The 20,174-nt window shown below is 44.5% G+C and overlaps 1 protein-coding gene across 1 annotated transcript in view; it reads right to left on the bottom strand.

Annotated features, from left to right (window-relative positions):
- Window positions 1–1,374: 1,374 nt before the first annotated feature.
- Window positions 1,375–20,174, bottom strand: part of LOC311111263 (cytoskeleton-associated protein 5-like) — a gene marked incomplete at its 3' end in the record, with an annotated part of 68,493 nt that continues 49,693 nt past the window's right edge. The window contains exons 32-43 of the mRNA XM_084153977.1: window positions 19,463–19,638; window positions 19,015–19,206; window positions 18,429–18,549; window positions 18,041–18,220; window positions 12,956–13,143; window positions 8,356–8,431; window positions 7,380–7,568; window positions 5,266–5,373; window positions 5,045–5,119; window positions 4,651–4,834; window positions 4,309–4,412; window positions 1,375–1,605 (exon numbers count right to left, since the gene is read on the bottom strand). Coding sequence (XP_084010103.1) covers window positions 1,375–1,605; window positions 4,309–4,412; window positions 4,651–4,834; window positions 5,045–5,119; window positions 5,266–5,373; window positions 7,380–7,568; window positions 8,356–8,431; window positions 12,956–13,143; window positions 18,041–18,220; window positions 18,429–18,549; window positions 19,015–19,206; window positions 19,463–19,638 — 1,824 coding nt within the window. The remainder of the gene's footprint in view (window positions 1,606–4,308; window positions 4,413–4,650; window positions 4,835–5,044; window positions 5,120–5,265; window positions 5,374–7,379; window positions 7,569–8,355; window positions 8,432–12,955; window positions 13,144–18,040; window positions 18,221–18,428; window positions 18,550–19,014; window positions 19,207–19,462; window positions 19,639–20,174) is intronic.

The raw sequence follows: 20,174 nt of genomic DNA, 5'->3' as shown, positions 1-20,174 counted from the left end.
AAACAAATTCATTAGGCCCTAATCTATGGATTTCACGATTGGGAATACGGATACCTTTAAATAAATGGGCCTCAGTATTTCTGTGCATTCAAATTGTCATCGATAAAATGCAATTGTGTTCGTTGTTCGTAGGTTATGCCTGTCCATACCATAACCCCACCATGGTGCACTCTGTTCACAACGTTGACGTCAGCAAACCGTCGCCCACACAACACCATACACGTGGTCTGCAGTTGTGAGGCTGGTTGGACATACTGCCAAATTCTCTAAAAAGACTGAGGCGGCTTATTGTAGAGAAAATAACATTCGATTATCAGGCAACAGCTCTGGTGGACATTCCTGCAGTCAGCATGCCAATTTTGGATCTTTTAGTCTTTTAGTTCAGTTTATGAAACCAACACTTCACATTGCATTAATATTTTGGTTCAGTGTACAATCTAGTCCGGTTGCAGCCACAACTAGACCTCGTTTCTAATGTACCAAGAAGTTATCTTATTTGTATGCCAAGCAATCAACAAATGTTCATAGTTTAAAGCACGCGTTTACAAGTCTGTCACAAATGACCGCTCCAACAAGCCCCTTATGATGAACGAGAGACTAGTACATGATTTTTTGAAGTTTTCAGTTCATCGCTAGCCGGTATGGGGTCCTGGGCATTACAGACTCTAATGAAACGAGTCGAAGACTTGTTCTTTTGACTGAACGAGTCAAAGATCTGAGTCAGTAAAACAAGCCAAACTTCACTACTGTGCAGGGGCACACCACCAAAATATCAGACTGATGCACAAACCCCACTGTTGCCTAAAGGCCGATCATTTGTCCGTCGCCCAAGTTGATCCATTCACAACTAAAATTGAGACATTCAAATTCCTATGCACATAATTATTTTGGAATTGCCCACTGCGCGCTCTGATGGCGCTTATGAAAGAACTAAGAATGTGGTCAAATGCAGCTGAAAATGTAAGATCTCTTGCTACAACCCCCCCCCCCAACATAGCATCAGGGGGTCTTCAATGAGGAACTGGACCCTTCACCCTACCATTTTCAGCCTTGTACATGAAGAACAATTCAAGATATGTCAAACTTTATTTATATAATACAAAACATGTATAATCCATACAAACATTACATCACACACCCCTCAACTTCATCGGGAATGACTGATTGCATACACCTCTCAAACACTCCATTTATACTATGTGCATTTGTCCTTTACGCCACCAGCATCCCATGAGAAAGAGAGCAGCCATTTGTTTTTTGACGATTGTACCCTTATTGAACTATTTTGTCATCATCAAGCCAAACGTGATGTTTGTCATGACAATTTCATAAGGAGTTGGCAAGAGCAGAAACCGTCCCAGGCACCCAGCTAATTCATTGTTGGTTGCCCTTGATCTTCTGTAGTCTCTTCATGAGGTCGGCTAGGTTGCCCGTGGAGGCGGAGTCGGGGTTAGCGGGCCGGGAGGGGCTCTGTGGGCGGGCCTGGTCCTGTGATTGGCGGTTGTGGAGGATCTGGGACATTTTGCTCTGGAGCACGACCATAGAGGAGGGGGGGGTCATGGAGAGAAGAGCGGCGGGCTCATCCTCATCCTCCCTCTGCTGGGGCTACACAGGAGAGGGGATAAAGGAGAGAAAGTAAATCACAGCAACAATCAAACTACTAGAACAAAAAATATGATTCAGTAACCAGATTTCCATCCACAGTTTTTATGCGAGTAAAGTCATGATGATTTGGTTGTTCGTCATGGTGGGGTCTTTTTGTGTCAGTCAAATTAAAGTACGCGGTAAATGGCAGTGGAAATGCCTTTATACGCAAATATTGATAAAATAACCATTATATCGAAGTAAATGTGGAGTCACGCGATGATATGGTGTGGTCCTCCCACTATGACTCAGAAATCGAGCTGTTGGCTAGAACGCAGGTGCCAAGACCAGAGCAGGAACATTTGCTATTTAATGCAACAGTTTGTGACAAAACTAAAATCGGTAGAGTTGAAAATGCGATGGAAACACATTGAACTTCAGATTTTTATTCGGTACATGAAAATTTAAGCGAAAAAGTACATTGTGTGCACTACATCATCACACACTGATTTTTATCTGCAACAAATCCATTTGGTGGAAACATACCACTGGTGGGAAAATGCTGATATTTCCTTTGAGGATTCAAAATTATTCGCATGAAAATCTGTCGTCAATTGGTCAGAGGGGATGTTGCTTGCAAATAGGGATGTTAATTGTTAACTGTAAACCGCCTAAATACAAGTAACCAGTCATGCTTGTCGGATTATAGGTGAATTTGAATAATGTAGTAACATTAAATAAGCGTGTGTATTTGTATAATTCGCTATATATTTTAATTATCACACACCCACCGCATACAGAGCAAAGTTTAAGCGGAACATCACCTGGTCAGCAGCGAGAGCTCGCAGCTCCTCAAATAGCTGGTTGCTATTTAAGCCTGGTCCTTGCGCAACATTTCTAAATGCAATCGCGTGAGAAAACAGTTTTGATGGTCACCATTAAAAAAAGGGGGATCACTGCTTTCCATTGCTACTATATTTATTTCTCAACTTGTAATATCAAGCAGATTGCACTGTTTTATAACCTGAGTAGCTTATCTGGCATGGCTTATATTAAAAAGGAACCACGGGATGTCCATTCGCCATTCCAGTGCATAGGCAATACGGTATAAGACAGACAACGTTGTCACTCTGAAAATAGACAACTCACACCCCCGTTACATTCATTTGTTTTATGCTACAATATTTTTGCCAGTTGTTGGAAAAGCTGATTGTGTAAAATTTGCCAATAGGCTAAAGTTGGATGGGATAGCCTACTACTGTAAGCGACTAATTCCCCCCCAATTTATTTTACATTGGCTATTTCATTTCAGTAGTTGAATGAATGTTCAATAATATAGCCTCTTGACTGTGATGATAGGCTTGCTATTGTCATGTTTCAGCTCTTAATAAAACATGTAAGTTCCTTGTACGCATGCATTAGTATTTTCTGTGGGTCACGTCATTTTACTAGTTGGAACGAGTTTATTCGGTTGTAAACCCCTAGAGTTGTTCTAAGTTACATAACTAAATAAAATCCATAAAAATTACATTTACATTTTAGTCATTTAGCAGACGCTCTTATCCAGAGCGACTTACAGTTAGTGAATACATGTATTTATTTATTTTTATACTGGCCCCCCGTGGGAATCGAACCCACAACCCTGGCGTTGCAAACGCCATGCTCTATCAACTGAGCTACATCCCTGCCGGCCATTCCTTCCCCTACCCTGGACGACGCTGGGCCAATTGTGCGCCGCCCATGAGTCTCCCGGTCGAGGCCGGCTGCGACAGAGCCTGGATTCGAACCAGGATCTCTAGTGGCACAGTTAGCACTGCGATGCAGTGCCTTAGACCACTGCGCCACTCAGGACACATCAGTTTAAGGATTTTTTTTGCATTGGATGCGTCTCAACCCACCACCTCCGCCTTCTGCATCTGCGGTGAAAGCTGGCAGAGCCAAGAGCGGTGTTTGTCAGACCATGAGACATCCCGAAAATTGGTCTTCTTAAAAAAACGTCTGTACAAAAACGAACGGTTTGACATAAAAACTATTATGACCACTCTATGGAAAGGGGAGATTCTCACAAACATGGTGTTCTCGGTTTTGATCTACGACCCCCACAAGTGTCACGGGACTCGTCTGAAGGTAACCGGTACCGGTTTTAAAAAACTAATGGAAGTATGAAGGTATTTTATGCCTAGCCAAAAAAAGGGGTTAAATGTGTAAAAAAATATATTTCCAGATTTAAAAAAAATATATATATATTTTTTAATTTTTAAAATCTATCTACTAGATTTAGGACAGACACCTTGCTTCTTATTATACAGTTTTTTGTGTCCTTTTTGCCACTTATGAATGTGTTGAATGCGTTTCTTTGGGCTTTAGTTGTAAAGGCCAAAAACCAATATCGTGGTCCTCTGTAGCTCAATTGGTAAAGCATGGCGCTTATAACGCCAGGGTAGTGGGTTCGATCCCCGGGACCACCTATACCTAAAAATGTATGCACACATGACTAAGTCACTTTGGATAAAAGCGTCTGCTAAATGGCATATTATTATAAATACAATTCTAAATCAAATAGCTAAATGATTCATAGTACGACCATCTTAAAACAACTACATGTCAGCTTAGCAACCCCGCCTCCCCCAACGTCTTAGACTAAAGAATTCACCAGTTAATGGGGGTTGGTTAGTCGGCAGCAAAATTGACCAAAATTTGTATCCCTTCCTGCAAATACTGTACCTTGTCGTTCTCCAGGCCGTGCAGCTGTCGGAGTATCTTGAGTCTCTCCTGGTAGACTGAGGGTCTGAGCTCCTCTCTGCCAGGAGTAGGGTCCAGACCCACACCTAATAAGGATAAATAATAGGTTAGAACAGGTGGTGTTGAGAAGCATTTGTGTGCACCTGTTGTGAGGGGCTGTATCCTCTATGCCTCCCCTCTGTTGTTTTTTCTGTCATTTAGCAGACGCTCTTATCCAGAGCGACTTACAGTTAAGTGAGTGCATACATTTTCATACTGGCCCCCCGTGGGAAACGAACCCACAACCCTGGCGTTGCAAGCGCCATGCTCTACCAACTGAGCTACAGGGGACGGTTGTGTGTGTACCTGTGGTGGGGGATGGTATCCTGGCCTTGTCTCCTCTCTCTGTGCAGAGTGTGTTCAGGCTGTGTTCTACAAAGGTCTGAAAGGTCTGTGGCAGCTTCTTCAGGTGGGAGGCAAGGTCCACCTCAGGGTGTCTCTGCTTAAACTCCCACAGCTTAGACAGACCCTACACACACACAATTAAAGAGAGTCATGCTGTCAGGGAAACACTATGGCAGAGCATGGAAAAACCCAGACCCATCACACTGGGTAGGAAGACCCGCTCACACACACGGCTGATGCCAAACCTCTCATCCCTAACCTAAGGCCCATATTTTGTAGATTATGTTCTAGGGTTAGATTGTCTGACAGTAATTACATGGAATCTGAACCTCACCTCTTTGCTGTTCTCCTTGGAAGATATATTTTTGAAGATCTCCCCCAACACCTCTGCATCCTTTGATTTGTGAACCTTTTAGGAGACAACAGATATAATATATAATGAGGCTTTATACTCAGTAACAAGCAGCATTGAGTGTCTTTGATGGAAATGTAGAACCATTTCTGTCATGAGGGAAACCAAGCCCCTGTGAACAAACTAGATGTGTAGGAGTGTACCGTGTGTGCAGTCTCTCTTTCCGTCTTGGCAGACTTGACAACCTTCTTCAGATGAGCCTCCAACTCAGACTCACTCTTGTCCTCGATAAGTGACAGGTGATCCAGGATCTGTTTGTGGAAAAGACAAATACTCAAAACAAACAAAAACTATTGGGATTAATGTTTAAATCAAGTTTTAGTAAATGTATCACGCCAAGTCAGTGAACATGCATATAATCATGACATAATGGGTCTGTCATGAAAGCCAACAACCTGAGTAAACTGGCTGCGTGTGCACCATCATGTTTATGTTGATTTTGTCCACCCACACCAGACGTGATAATGATACAGAGGTTAAAATATCTACACCAACTGTGAATCAATTATATTAATTTGGGGGCAGCTGGAGAAACACATGAAACGTTAATGGACATTTAGCTAGCTAGTTTGTGTCCTGGGAAATTAACAGTGGGGTGTTATTTTACCTGAAATGCATATGGTCCTTTTTTTGGTGGCCGGATCTTTGTATACTTTGACCCAGAGTCATACAAAATCATGCGTTTCTCTAATCTGACGATTAAGCCACAGATAAAAGGGGAAACCTAGTTTGTTATCTTTGATAAATCTCTCCTCGGTCATCTTCCAAGCCCCAACGTGAAAACCAATGAGTAGATGGAACAGGCTGTGCCGAGTGTCTCAAATAGAACCAAGTTCTATTTTAGCATTTTGCAACTGACGGTCGTTGACACGCGCAAGCAGTGTACATGTAATGAATAACATGTACACGTTAAATTATTTTGCAACGCTCGCAACACGCCCAGTGTGGTTGGGTGTAAGGCACAGAAATATAAAATAAGCAAATTATGAGGAGCAAAGGAGAATCCAATGGTGTTTAAATAAGCAAATTACACTACATGACCAAAAGTATGTGGACACCTGCTCGTCGAACATCTCATTCCAAAATCATGGGCATTAATATGGCGTTGGTACCCCCTTTTTTCCTATAACAGTCTCCACTCTTCTGGGAAGGCTTTCCACTAGATGTTGGAATATTGCTGCGGGGACTTGTTTCCATTCAGCCACAGGAGCATTAGTGAGGTCGGGCACTGACGGGCGATTAGGCCTGGTTCGCAGTCGGCGTTCCAATTTATCCCAAAGGTGTTCAATGGAATTGCGGTAAGGGCTCTATGCAGGCCAGTCAAATTCTTCCGCACCAATCTTGACAAACCATTTCTGTATGGACCTCGCTTTGTGCCCAGAAGCATTGTCATGCTGAAACAGGAAATGGCCTTCCCCAAACTGTTGCCACAAAGTTGGACGCACAGAATTGTCTAGATTGTCAATGTATGCTGTAGTGTTAAGATTTCACGTCACTGGAACTAGCCCGAACCATGAAAAACACTGTTGGCACTATGCATTGGGGCAGTTTGCGTTCTCTTGGCATCCGCCAAACACATATTTGTTCGTCGGACTGCCAGATGATGAAGCGCGATTCATCACTCCAGAGAACGCGTTTCCACTGCTCCACAGTCCAATGGCGGCAAGCTTTACACCACTCCAGCCAACGCTTGGCATTGCGCATGGTGATCTTAGGCTTGTGTGCAGCTGCTCGGCCATGGAAACCCATTTCATGAAGCTCCCGACAAACAGTTATTGTGCTGACGTTGCTTCCAGAGGCAGTTTGGAACTCGGTAGAGAGTGTTGCAACCGAGGACAGACGATTTTTATGCGCTACGCGCTTCAGCGTTTCTGTTCTGTGAGCTTGTGTGGCCTGCCACTTTGCAGCTGAGCAGTTGTTGCACCTAGACGTTTATACTTCACAACGGCAGCACTTACAGTTGACCGGGGCAGCTCTAGCTGGGCAGAAATTTGATGAACTGACTTGTTGGAAAGGTGGCATTCTATGACGGTGCCACATTGAAAGTCACGGAGCTCTTCAGTAAGGCCATTCTACTGCCAATGTTTGTCTATGGAGATTACATGGCCATGTGCTCGATTTTATACACCTGTCAGCAACAGGTGTGGCTGAAATAGCCGAATCCAGTAATTTGAAAGGGTGTCCACATACTTTTAGATAGATTGAGAGTGTGTATGAGGATGCAAAGGGGAATCTAATGGTGTGTGTGTGTTCCCACCGTGGGCCCTGCCAGGCGGCAGAGTGTGTGTAGCAGAGTTTTGAGCGTGCGGTGGGGCGTGTCAGTCTTGAGCTGCCGTAGGCGGTCTTTGGGGAAGAGCTTCATGAAGTTGTGCACATCCAGCAGGATCTTGTCCAGATTAAGACGGTTTATGGTATCAGGCAGGAACCTGATCATACGCCACAGACACTACACACACAGAGAGAGAGAGAGAGAGAGAGAGAGAGAGAGAGAGAGAGAGAGAGAGAGAGGTTTAGATTACATACACAGGTCCTTGATGGCAGGGAGCTCGGCCCCAGTGATGTGCTGGGCTGTCCGCACCACCAAGTACATCACTGGGACTGACCTCCCTGCCATCCAGGACCTCTATATCAGGAGGTGTGAAAGGAAGGCCCAGAAAATTGTTAAAGACTCCAGCCACCCAAGCCATAGCCTGTTCTCTCAGCTTCCACACAGCAAGCGGTACCGGAGAATCAAGTCTGACACCAATAGACCCCTGAACAGCTTCTATCCTCAAGCCATAAGACTGCTAAATAGCTACATTGACCTTTCCATTTCATTTTTGCACTCTTTTCACACACACACTTAATTTACTCACACACACTGACATACAATCATCATATACACTGCTGCTACTCTGTTTATCATACACTGAGTATACAAAACATTAAGAACACCTTCCTAAAACTGAATTGAGTTGTGCGCGCATACCCCTATACATATCTACCCTGCCACTCCAGTATCCCTGCACATTGTAAATACGGTATTGGCACTGACCCTGGAACTGACCCTGTTTTTTTGTTCTACTTGACTTAATTTTTTATAGTACTACTGATATTTGATTACTGCATTGTTGGGAAAGAGCAAGCAAGAAAGGCATTTCAATGTACTAGTGCACGTGACAATAACTTGAAACACAGGACAGTGGACAAAAAAACAAATAATGTTTTTCACAAATTGGACCAAACATTTTTACCTTCATGATGAGTTCAGAGAATTTGGGGGAGCAAGCGGAGGACAGGAGACTGTCCTGCAGTAGCACCAGAAGAGCACTGGAGAAAAAGCGGTGACAGCACATTAATAAACATAACAGTACCTGCTAGAAGACCATCTGATCAGTCCTCTCCAATTCTACATCATACAAATGAATAAACTAATACAATTATTTGATGCTTACAGGTCTGCTTTCTCCAGTGTACAGTACACACAGAGCATTTGGTGCCGTTCAAGATTAGGGAGGACCATTTTTTTGGGGGGGGGGGGACCATGGCCTTATTTCCATTACAGCATATTGGATGACTGTCATTCATATTCGATTCACCCAGCTCAAAGTAACAGCGATAGGTTTAGGCTACTACATCATTCTCAAATTTGCCCTAAACCAATCAAGAGATTGCTACAACCTAGCCTACAAATGAAATTTTATAACGTAGGTTCACAGGTCGAGAGACAAATTGGTGTAGTCAAGGTGACCGACAGTGACACATTCAATACCGCCTTGAACACGCTTGCCTGCATCTAGCTGATCTGAGGTGTAATCATTTGTTCAAACAGTTGCAAAACAATAGTTTTTATTGGACAAATTCACATTGTTTGTTTCCGTTTAGCTATAGAATCGACGGAATGAATACACCTCTGATCACCCGCACACATAGTTCACTTCCATAGCAGCCACATCCAGCATTATCACTTTGCTTATTGTATAATTACTTCTTGCATCTACGCGCTTTCCTCCTCACCTTTTCCCTTCACTTGTGGACTTCAGTGCACAACACAACAAATCTAAAATAAACCGTCTGACCAGTCGCAAAAACCTATCCAAGCCAAACCTTCATATCATAATGGCTAACCAGCCTAAATTGTTGTCACCATATTGTTAGCCAACAAACTAGAACTAAACGTGTTAGTAAACCCACAATCCAATCTGTGTACAATCACGCAATACAGTGTAGAGCAAGTAGTTAAGCAGTTACACTGGCCAGCCCAGGTGACAATAATTAATACAACCGGAAGCTAACCTTGACTTGGAAGTTACAGTGCTTGATAGCAAGCTAACATATGCAGTACCAGTTAAAAGATTGGAAACACCTACTCATTCAAGGGTTTTTCTTTATTTTTATTATTTTCTACATTGTAGAATAATAGTGAGGACATCAAAACTATTAAATAACACATGGAATCATGTAGTAACCAAAAAAGTGTTAAACAAATCAAAATATATTTTAGATTCTTCAAAGTAGCCACCCTTTGCCTTGATGACAGCTTTAAACATTCTTGGCATTCTCTCAACCATGCTTTTCCAACAGTCTTGAAGGAGTTCCCACATATGCTGAGCACTTGTTGGCTGCTTTTCCTTCACTCTGCCGTCCGACTCATCCCAAACCATCTCAATTGGGTTGAGGTTGGGTGATTGTGGAGGCCAGGTCATCTGATGTGGCACTCCATTGCTCTCCTTCTTGGTTAAATAGCCCTTCCACAGCCTGGAGGTGTGCTGGGTCATTGTCCTGTTGAAAAACAAATGATAGTCCCACTAAGCGCAAACCAGATGGGATGGCGTATCGCTGCAGAATGCTGTGGTAGCCATGCTGGTTAAGTGTGCCTTGAATTCTAAATAAATCAGAGACAGTGTCACCAGCAAAGCACCCCCACACCACCTCCTCCATGCTTCACGGTGGGAACCACACATTCTGAGATTATCCGTTCACCTACTCTGCGTATAACAAAGACACGGCGGTTGGAACCAAAAATCAAGACTCATCAGACCAAAAGGACAGATTTCCACCGGTCTAAGGTTCATTGCTCGTGTTTCAAGGCCCAAGCGTCTTCTTATTGGTGTCCTTTAGTAGTGGTTTCTTTGCAGCAATTCGACCATGAAGGCCTGATTCACGCAGTCTCCTCTAAACAGTTGATGTTGAGTTGTGTCTGTTACTTGAACTCTGAAGCATATATTTGGGCTGCAATTTCTGAGGCTGGTAACTAATGAACTTATCGTCTGCAGCAGAGGTAACTCTGGGTCTTCCTTTCCTGTGGTGGTCCTCATGAGAGCCAGTTTCATCAGCCAGTTTCAGCGCTTGATGGTTTTTGCGACTGCACTTGAAGAAACTTTCAAAGTTCTTGAAATGTTCCAGATTGACTGACCTTCATGTCTTAAAGTAATGATGGACTGACGTTTATCTTTGCTTATTTGAGCTGTTCAAGCCATAATATGGACTTGGTCTTTTACCAAATAGGGCAATCTTCTGTATACCACCCCTACCTTGTCACAACACAACTGATTGGCTCAAACACATAAAGGAGGAAAGAAATTCCACAAATTAACTTTTAAGGCGGCACACCTGTAAATTGAAATGCATTCCAGGAGACTACCTCATGAAGCTGGTTGAGAGAATGCCAAGAGTGTGCAAAGCTGTCATCAAGGCAAGGGGTGGCTATTTGAAGAATCTCAAATATAAAATAAATTGATTTGTTTAACACTTTTTTGGTTACTACATGATTCAATGTGTTATTTCATAGTTTTGAAGTCTTCACTATTATTCTACAATGTAGAAAATAGTAAAAAATAAAGAAAAACCCTGTCCAAACTTTTGACTGGTACTGTATATCATTCCTTTCAGAGTCAGGTTGTTGAGTAGGCCAAATTAACGAAGGAAAGAAAATACAAAATATAGCTAGCTCTTGCCGCTGCTTGTCCTTAATATTTGAATAAATTAATTTGTTAAAAACAACTATTGTCTTGCCCTCTTTGAGTCAACTACTCACCACACTTAGCTAGCTGTAGCTTATGCCTTCAGTAATAAACTCAACAAAAATAGAAACGTCCTCTCACTGTCAAATGCGTTTATTTTCAGCAAACTTAACATGTGTAAATATATGTATGAACATAAGATTCAACAACTGACAAACTGAACAAGTTCCACAGACATGTGACTAACAGAAATGGAATAATGTGTCCCTGAACAAAGGGGGGGGGGGGTCAAAATTAACAGTATCTGGTGTGGCCACCATCTGCATTAAGTACTGCAGTGCATCTCCTCCTCATGGACTGCACCAGATTTGCCAGTTCTTGCTGTAAGATGTTACCCCACTTTTCCACCAAGGCATCTGCAAGTTCCCTGACATTTCGGGGGAATGGCCCTAGCCCTCACCCTCCGATCCAACAGGTCCCAAAAATGCGCTCAATGGAATTGAGATCAGGGCTCTTCGCTGGCCATGGCAGAACACTGACATTCCTGTCTTGCAGGAAATCACACACAGAACGAGCAATATGGCTGGTGGCATTGTCACGCTGGAGGGTCATATCAGGATGATACACCGCCCCAGACCATGACGGACCCTCCACCTCCAAATCGATCCCGCTCCAGAGAACAGGCCTCGGTGTAACGCTCATTCCTTCGACGATTAACGCAAATCCGACCATCACCCCTGGTGAGACAAAACCGTGACTCGTCAGTGAAGAGCACTTTTTGCCAGTCCTGTCTGGTCCAGCGATGGTGGGTTTGTGCCCATAGGCGACGTTGTTGCCGGTGTTGTCTGGTGAGGACCTGCCTTACAACAGGCCTAAAAGCCCTCAGTCCAGCCTCGCTCAGCCTATTGCCGACAGTCTGAGCACTGATGGAGGGATTGTGCATTCCTGGTGTAACTCGGGCAGTTGTTGTTGCCATCCTGTACCTGTCCCGCAGGTGTGATGTTCGGATGTACCCATCCTGTGCAGGTGTTACACGTGGTCTGTCACGGTGAGGACAATCAGCTGTCCGTCCTGTCTCTCTGTAGTGCTGTCTTAGGCATCTCACAGTACGGACATTGCCATTTATTGCCCTGGCAACATCTGCAGTCCACATGCCTCCTTGCAGCATGCCTAAGGCACGTTCACGCAGATGAGCAGGGACCCTGGGCATCTTTTTTTTGTTGTGTTTTTCAAAGTCAGTAGAAAGGCCTCTTTAGTGTCCTAAGTTTTCATAACTCTGACCTTAATTGCCTACCGTCTGTAAGCTGTTAGTGTCTTAATGACCGTTCCACAGGTGCATGTTCATTAATTGTTTATGGTTCATTGAACAAGCATGGGAAACAGTGTTTAAACCCTTTACAATGAAGAAGATCTGTGAAGTTATTTGGATTTTTACAAATCATCTTTGAAAGACAGGGTTGTTTCTTTTTTTGCTGAGTTTAGATACATTCTCTGATCATTTGATTGGATAGACAACGTGTCAGTTCATACTGCAAGAGCTCTGAGGTTGGAGGACATCCTCCGGAAGTCGTCATAAATCACTGTGTAAGTCTATGGAAGAGTGTGAGAACCATGAGCCTCCTAGGTTTTGTATTGAAGTCAATGTACCCAGAGGACGGAAACTATCTGTCCTCCAGCTACACCATGGTGCTACCCTAGAGGGTGCAGTTGAGGCTACTGTAGACCGTCATTGCAAAACAGTTTTTTTAAATCAGTTATTTGTAGTTAATAATATACATTAATATATTTAGTCGTTTTAACTAAAAAGGATAACTTTAATGTTTCACTATTTTTATGAAATTCACCGAGTAGGATTGTCCTCCCCTTCCTCCACTGACACATACACACACACCTGAGTATGTTGGTCTGGTCTGAGCCCTCGAAGAGTCGTCTCAGCAGCATGTTAACAGAGCGGATGAGCTGTTGTCCATCCTGGCTCTCCTCTATCCGGGGGTCCAGCAGAACCGTCACCAGACCCTGGACCAGGTCCTTTAGCACCCCCATGGAGGCTTCCCTCGCCAGCCGTGCCACACCAAACAACTAGGGAGATAAGGTATAATGTACACTATTATATTAACAGCCCCTGATGGAAATAAGGTGTGAATAAGTTGTTTTAGTCTTACTCTCAATCATCTTAAAAGCAGTGTACTGTGTGGCTGAACACAGTCCAAATTACTCAACTACAATCGCTTTAAGTCTATGTGAAAGACCTAAACAGACCAATTTCTGAATCTTAAAGATGAACTAAACAAAACAAAAAACAGGAATGGGCAATGATTTAAATATCCATGAATTTCACAAACATGGTTGTAGCTATCCATGTTGCAGTTTAATAAAACATGTATTGAGATAAAAATACTGAGTGGCTGCGGTTCCGGATTTTCTTGCCATAGCTAATGAGAGATTTCTCCACATGTGCAGGATTTTTCTTTTCGTACATAACTGCTGCCCACTCAACTACAATCTCTCTAAGTCTAAACCATGCATGAAACTCCAATTCTAACTGCATTCGTAAAACAATGCCACTCGCACAATTGAAGGAGTAAATAAATAAGTCAGCAATGGAAAACTGGGACCTCCCTCTTTTTAACAAAAGTCCAAACTGCTTTGAAGTGTTTTCCTGCGAATGCATTAAGAGTTGTTTCCCCTGCTTGTCAGAATACGTTTCCCTCCCCATGGCTCTCGCAACTTGAATGCGCCTCTAGAGGATTATTTATCTTGCATAGAACACACAAGCTGACTATGTAAGTAGGTAAACTATTCTACTATAGGGTAGGTAACACATCTGCCACGCTGATCCTAAACACGGGGGCCCCTCAGGGGTGCGTGCTCAGTCCCCTCCCGTACTCCCTGTTCACCCATGACTACATGGCCAGGCACGACTCCAACACCATCATTAAGCTTGCCGACGACAACAGTGGTAGGCCTGATCACCGACAACGATGAGTCAGCCTATAGGGAGGAGGTCAGAGACCTGGCCGTGTGGTGCCAGGATAACAACCTCTCCCTCAACGTGATCAAGACAAAGGAGATGATTGTGGACTACAGGAAAAAAAAAAAGAGGACTGAGCACGCCCCCATTCTCATCGACAGGCTGTAGTGGAACAGGTTGAGAGCTTCAAGTTCCTTGGTGTCCACATCACCAACGAACTATCATGGTCCAAACACACCAAGAGAGTCGTGAAGAGGGCACGACAAAGCCTATTACCTCTCAGGAGACTGAAAAGATTTGGCATGGGTCCTCAGATCCTCAAAAAATTCTACAGCTGCACCATCGAGAGCATCCTGACTGGTTGCATCACCGCCTGGTATGGCAACTGCTCGGCCTCCGACCGCAAGGCACTAGAGGGTAGTGCGTACGGCCCAGTACATCACTGGGGCCAAGCTTCCTGCCATCCACGACCTCTATACCAGGCGGTGTCAGAGGAAGGCCCTAAAAATCGTCAAAGACTCCAGCCACGCACAGCAAGCGGTACCGAAGCGCCAAGTTTAGGTCCAAATGGCTTTTTAACAGCTTCTACCCCCAAGCCATAAGACTCCTGAACAGCTAATCATGGCTAAATAATGGCAAAATAGCGATGTAATGTTATTTTCTCATCATTACAAGCATTGGGTCGTTACTTTTTCAGCAACTCTCGCTATGATATGGCAGCATACTATTAAGATAATCATCACAAATAGTAGGCAGGTTAAAGCAGTAGGTGACAAACGACATAGGGAATAATAGTGCACAGGGCTATGCAAAACAAACTTGCCCATTATCAGACTGGTTATCGGTCCGAATACATGTTCGGCTGCCCAGAGGTGGAACAGCTACAGTGAGGGAAAAAAGTATTTGATCCCCTGCTGATTTTGTACATTTGCCCACTGACAAAGAAATTATCAGTCTATAATTTTAATGGTAGGTTTATTTGAACAGTGAGAGACCGAATAACAAAAAAATCCAGAAAAACACATGTAAAAAATTTTATAAATCTATTTGCATTTTAATGAGGGAAATAAGTATTTGACCCCTCTGCAAAACATGACTTAGTACTTGGTGGCAAAACCCTTGTTGACAATCAGAGGTCAGACGTTTCTTGTAGTTGGCCACCAGGTTTGCATACATCTCAGGAGGGATTTTGTCCCACTCCTCTTTGCAGATCTTCTCCAAGTCATTAAGGTTTCAGGGCTGACGTTTGGCAACTCGAACCTTCAGCTCCCTCCACAGATTTTCTATGGGATTAAGGTCTGGAGACTGGCTAGGCCACTCCAGGACGTTAATGTACTCCTTTGTTGCCTTGGCCGTGTGTTTTGGATCATTGTCATGCTGGAATACCCATCCACGACCCATTTTCAATGCCCTGGCTGAAGGAAGGAGGTTCTCACCCAAGATTTGAAGGTACATGGCCCCGCCCATGGTCCCTTTGATGCGGTGATGTTGTCCTGTCCCCTTAGCAGAAAAACACCCAAAGCATAATGTTTCCACCTCCATGTTTGACGGTGGGGATGGTGTTCTTGGGGTCATAGGCAGCATTCCTCCTCCTCCAAACACGGCGAGTTGAGTTGATGCCAAAGAGCTCCATTTTGGTCTCATCTGACCACAACACTTTCACCCAGTTCTCCTCTGAATCATTCAGATGTTCATTGGCAAACTTCAGACGGGCATGTATATGTGCTTTCTTGAGCAGGGGGCCCTTGTGGGCGCTGCAGGATTTCAGTCCTTCACGGCGTAGTGTGTTACCTATTGTTTTCTTGGTGACTATGGTCCCAGCTGCCTTGAGATCGTTGACAAGATCCTCCTGTGTAGTTCTGGGCTGATTCCTCACCGTTCTCATGATCATTGGAACTCCACGAGGTGAGATCTTGCATGGAGCCCCAGGCCGAGGGAGATTGACAGGTCTTTTGTGTTTCTTCCATTTGCGAATAGTCGCACCAACTGTTGTCACCACCTCACCAAGCTGCTTGGCGATGGTCTTGTAGCCCATTCCAGCCTTGTGTAGGTCTACAATCTTGTCCCTGACATCCTTGGAGAGCTCTTTGATCTTGGCCATGGAGGAGAGTTTGGAATCTGATTGATTGCTTCTGTGGACAGGTGTCTTTTATACTGACAATTACATTGATGGAAGCTACGATCTGCAATATAAAAAATGATCAGGAGGGGTGGGGGCGAAAACTCCATATTCGCAGTCACGGCCATACATTTTTTTTATGACAACAGACGTGTGGGTTTTTTCCTGGTTGTTATACGTAAGTAATTACACTCACTACAATGAACGAATCAGAACTGATGCTTGCATAATGTTTATACTCAATAAAAAGTATTATTCCAGTTAGACTTAGACACAATATCCCAATAAGAGTGTAACTGCTGCTTCTGCAGTGCACAACAACGCTATGCAGTCAAAGCAGCACATGAAATAAATTAGCTCCATCTAACTGGTATTAGTGTTCCGACACAATGTGCTCTCCAGTTTTTATCTTAGGTCTACAAAGCACAGCAGGATAGCATGCGAACAACATGGGGTGAGCCTTTGGCCATACAGTGGGCAGACAAAAGCAGCCAATAACCGATGCGGACGTGTGAAGGCTGGATGAGGGAGAGCAGCCAGGACCCCTGTCGTGATGCAAGGCTTCAGTAAATCACTAATTCCCCTTGTGCAAAACCAGAGCTCCACTCCCAAGCAACAAGAGGGAGAGGCCTCCTCTACCTTCAACCCTTTATGCAAATGATTCCAATTGTAGTACAGTAGGACCTTGTAACTAGTACAAGTTGAAGAACATGGATAACCTATAATAGCTGTATGATATTTTCTATCAGATCTGGCTGAGATGTCTTAGAATACAGTTTTAGTTTTCTTCCCCTATAATAAAAATACACTACATGACCAAATGTATGTGGACGCCTGCTCGTCGAACATCTCATTCCAAAATCATGTGCATTAACATGGAGCTGGTACCCCCTTTGCTGCTATAACAGCCTCCACTCTTCTGGGAAGGCTTTCCACTAGATGTTGGAACATTGCTGCAAGGACTTGCTTCCATTCAGCCACAAGCACATTATGAGGTCGGGCACTGAAGTTGGGAGATTAGGCCTGGTTCGCAGTCGGCGTTCTAATTCATCCCAAAGGTGTTCAATGGGGTTGAGGTCAGGGCTCTGTGCAGTTGGTACTATGCAGTCGGGCAGGTAAGTGTTATCCTGGCATCCGCCAAACCCAGATTCGTCAGTCGGACTGCCAGATGGTGAAGCGTGAATCATCACTCCAGATTCCAATGGCAGTGAGCTTTACACCACTCCAGCCGATGCTTGGCATTGCGCATGGAGATCTTAGGCTTGTGTGCGGCTGCCGACGAACAGCTATTGCGAGGACGTTGTTTCCAGAGGCAGTTTGGAACTCTGTACTGAGTGTGTTGCAACGGTGGACAGACGATTTTTACGCGCTATGGTCTTCAGCACTTGGCGGTACCATTCTGTGAGCTTGTGTGGCCTACCACTTTGTGGCTGAGTAGTTGTTGCTGCTAGACATTTCCACTTAACAATAACAGCACTTACAGTTGACCGGGGCAGCTCTAGCAGGGCAGAAATTTGACAAACTGACTTGTTGGAAAGGTCGCATCCTATGACGGTGCCACGTTGAAAGTCACGAGCTCTCCAGTACGGGCCATTCTACTGCCAATGTTTGTCTATGGAGACTGCATGGCTGTGTGCTCGATTTTATTCCCGTCAGCAACGGGTGTGGCTGAAATAGCCGAATCCACCCATTTGAAGGGGTGTCCACATACTTTTGCATATATAGTGTATATTGTACCTACAACCCAATGGAAAATGTTTAATTAGGGCCAAATATGAACAATTTCTCAAATTAAGAATTCTCAATTACAGCAAATCATGCTATTAATGCAATTAATTTTTATATCGTATGACATCCCTAACACACACCTTTCATCCAGTACTCACTGTAAGCATGTTTCCAATGGCACAGCTGTAGAGTTTGAAGATGTCCTCCTTGGGAAGGCGTGTGTCAGCCATGTGTGTGCTGTGGGCCAGACGGAGCTGGAGGGAGGTAGCGATGAGGAACTGGTCTATGTGACCAACCATCACCTCCGCCCTGCTCTCCTGACGAAGCACCTCGTCTATCTACAGGGGGAGAGGAGAGAAGGTAATGGAAATACAACTGTGTGAGTGAGAGGATGAGGAGAAGAGAGATAGGTGAGCATGTGGGTGCATTCATGAGTGTATAGCTTCATCCAGGCGCACACACACACACCATAGCACATCTGTGTATACAAATACACTTTGGAGTTGGACATTGGCGTTGTAGAAGAGAGATTAACTATGTGTGTACCTGTGCAAGGGCCTGCATGCTAGTGTTAATATCTCCAGAGGCCACCTGGGAGATAACCAGGTTGATGGTGGAGGAGGGGCCTGCGTGCAGCTCATCAAAGTTGGCGGGAACTGGGCGGAGCCTGGGGAGGAAGTACATCATCACTGAGGCACAGGACGACAGAGGCACAGTGCTGAAGTGCTTGGGCTCTGACATGTAGTGGGTGAATGGGTATGTTACTTGCTTGGGCAAGAGTTGCAGAGTTTATCAACTCAGACCTGGGCTATGAGCTACACTACATGACCAAAAGTATGTGGACACCTGCTCGTCAAACATCTCATTCCAAAATCATGGGCATTAATATGGAGTTGGTCCCCTCTTTGCTGCTCTAACAGCCTCCACTCTTCTGGGAAGGCGTTCCACTTGATGTTGGAACATTGCTGCTGGGACTTGCTTCCATTCAGCCACAGGAGCATTAGTGAGGTTGGGCACTGGCTGAAATAGCCGAATCCACTCATTTGAAGGTGTGTCCGAATACCTGTGTGTTTATTTTGCACTAGGTCAGGCAGCATGCTGACAGAGGTGTGTTTGTGTGGTAACCTCTTACTTGGGCTCTGGGATGATAACGGAGTCCAGCAGGTTATCTAGTTGGTGTTGCACCAGGTCAGGCAGCTCATCAGAGGTGTGGTCACTCTCCAGCTGCTCCAGCAGCTCCAGGTCCAGATGGAACTCCCCAACAGGGATAACATGGGAGGGCTCAGCCTGCTGGGACTGGACCAGGGTATTCAGACTGATCTGACTGGAAGGGGGAGGAGAATATAAGTTAAGGGCGGACAAAAAAGCAAAACATTTGAAATCATGTCTGTGCCAGTATTACTTAAATTGACCCACTCAAAGCTTTCATCTTTCTGTGAAATGATTTTATTTCAATGTTAAAGGAACGCAGTCAGATAAGGTAGTAGAAAATGTAAGTGAAAAGGTGGGTGAAGAGAATACAGTTCGAGATATAAGTAAAGTATTCTTGGTACAGATTAATTGAGGGGAACGTTGCGTACCTGAGTTTTATAGGGGGCTGCACTCTGTTGGAGGGCTTCAGTAGGAGGCTGGCATTGGAGTGAGCAGGCAGAGCCTTCTCCTCCCCCTGTTTGGGGGTAGGGGCTGTGGAGGCTGGGGTCTTCTTTGCTGAGCGTTTGATCCTCTCCTCCAACATGCTCATGTCCTTCTCCGACAGCTAAAGAGGACGAAGCGCGTATTTGAGATGTACTACACTGCAGTCAGACTCCACAGTCCGACTGTAGTGTAGTCATTGTAGAGCAGTGATTTTGCGCAGTCGGACAGATCGACAATGACTACACAGCAGTCGGACTGCGCGGAATCATTGACAAACCTGTGCAGAGCCTTGCACCAACCGATCCCCTCAAACACGTAGTAGGATGAAACGACACCAACACTTGTATGCAGATCATTTGAATTAGGGATGTGACAAATTTACAATTGTGCTTAAGGTTTAAACCGCCATAAAATTCCATGTCAATACACAATGCAGAATAATGGTCCCATTACGAATATGACCGCTAGGGCCAGGCAATGAAGTTATATCGACCGCAGTCATAGATCCTTGAAAATGCCTTGCCTACGGCATGTTTGTCTGCAAGGTTACACTACGACTTTTTAAATGCCAACACGAAACCTTCTGAGATGAACGGGCATTTTACTTGTCTGTAAAGGAGTCCCACTTCAGAAGCGGAATTAACGTCCATCACTAGG

Source organism: Coregonus lavaretus (genome assembly GCF_964263955.1).
Source record: "Coregonus lavaretus genome assembly, chromosome: 37".
Taxonomy (NCBI): Eukaryota; Metazoa; Chordata; class Actinopteri; order Salmoniformes; family Salmonidae; genus Coregonus; species Coregonus lavaretus.
The sequence above is the reverse complement of the archived record's forward strand: the minus strand, read 5'-3'. Positions and strand labels throughout refer to the sequence as shown.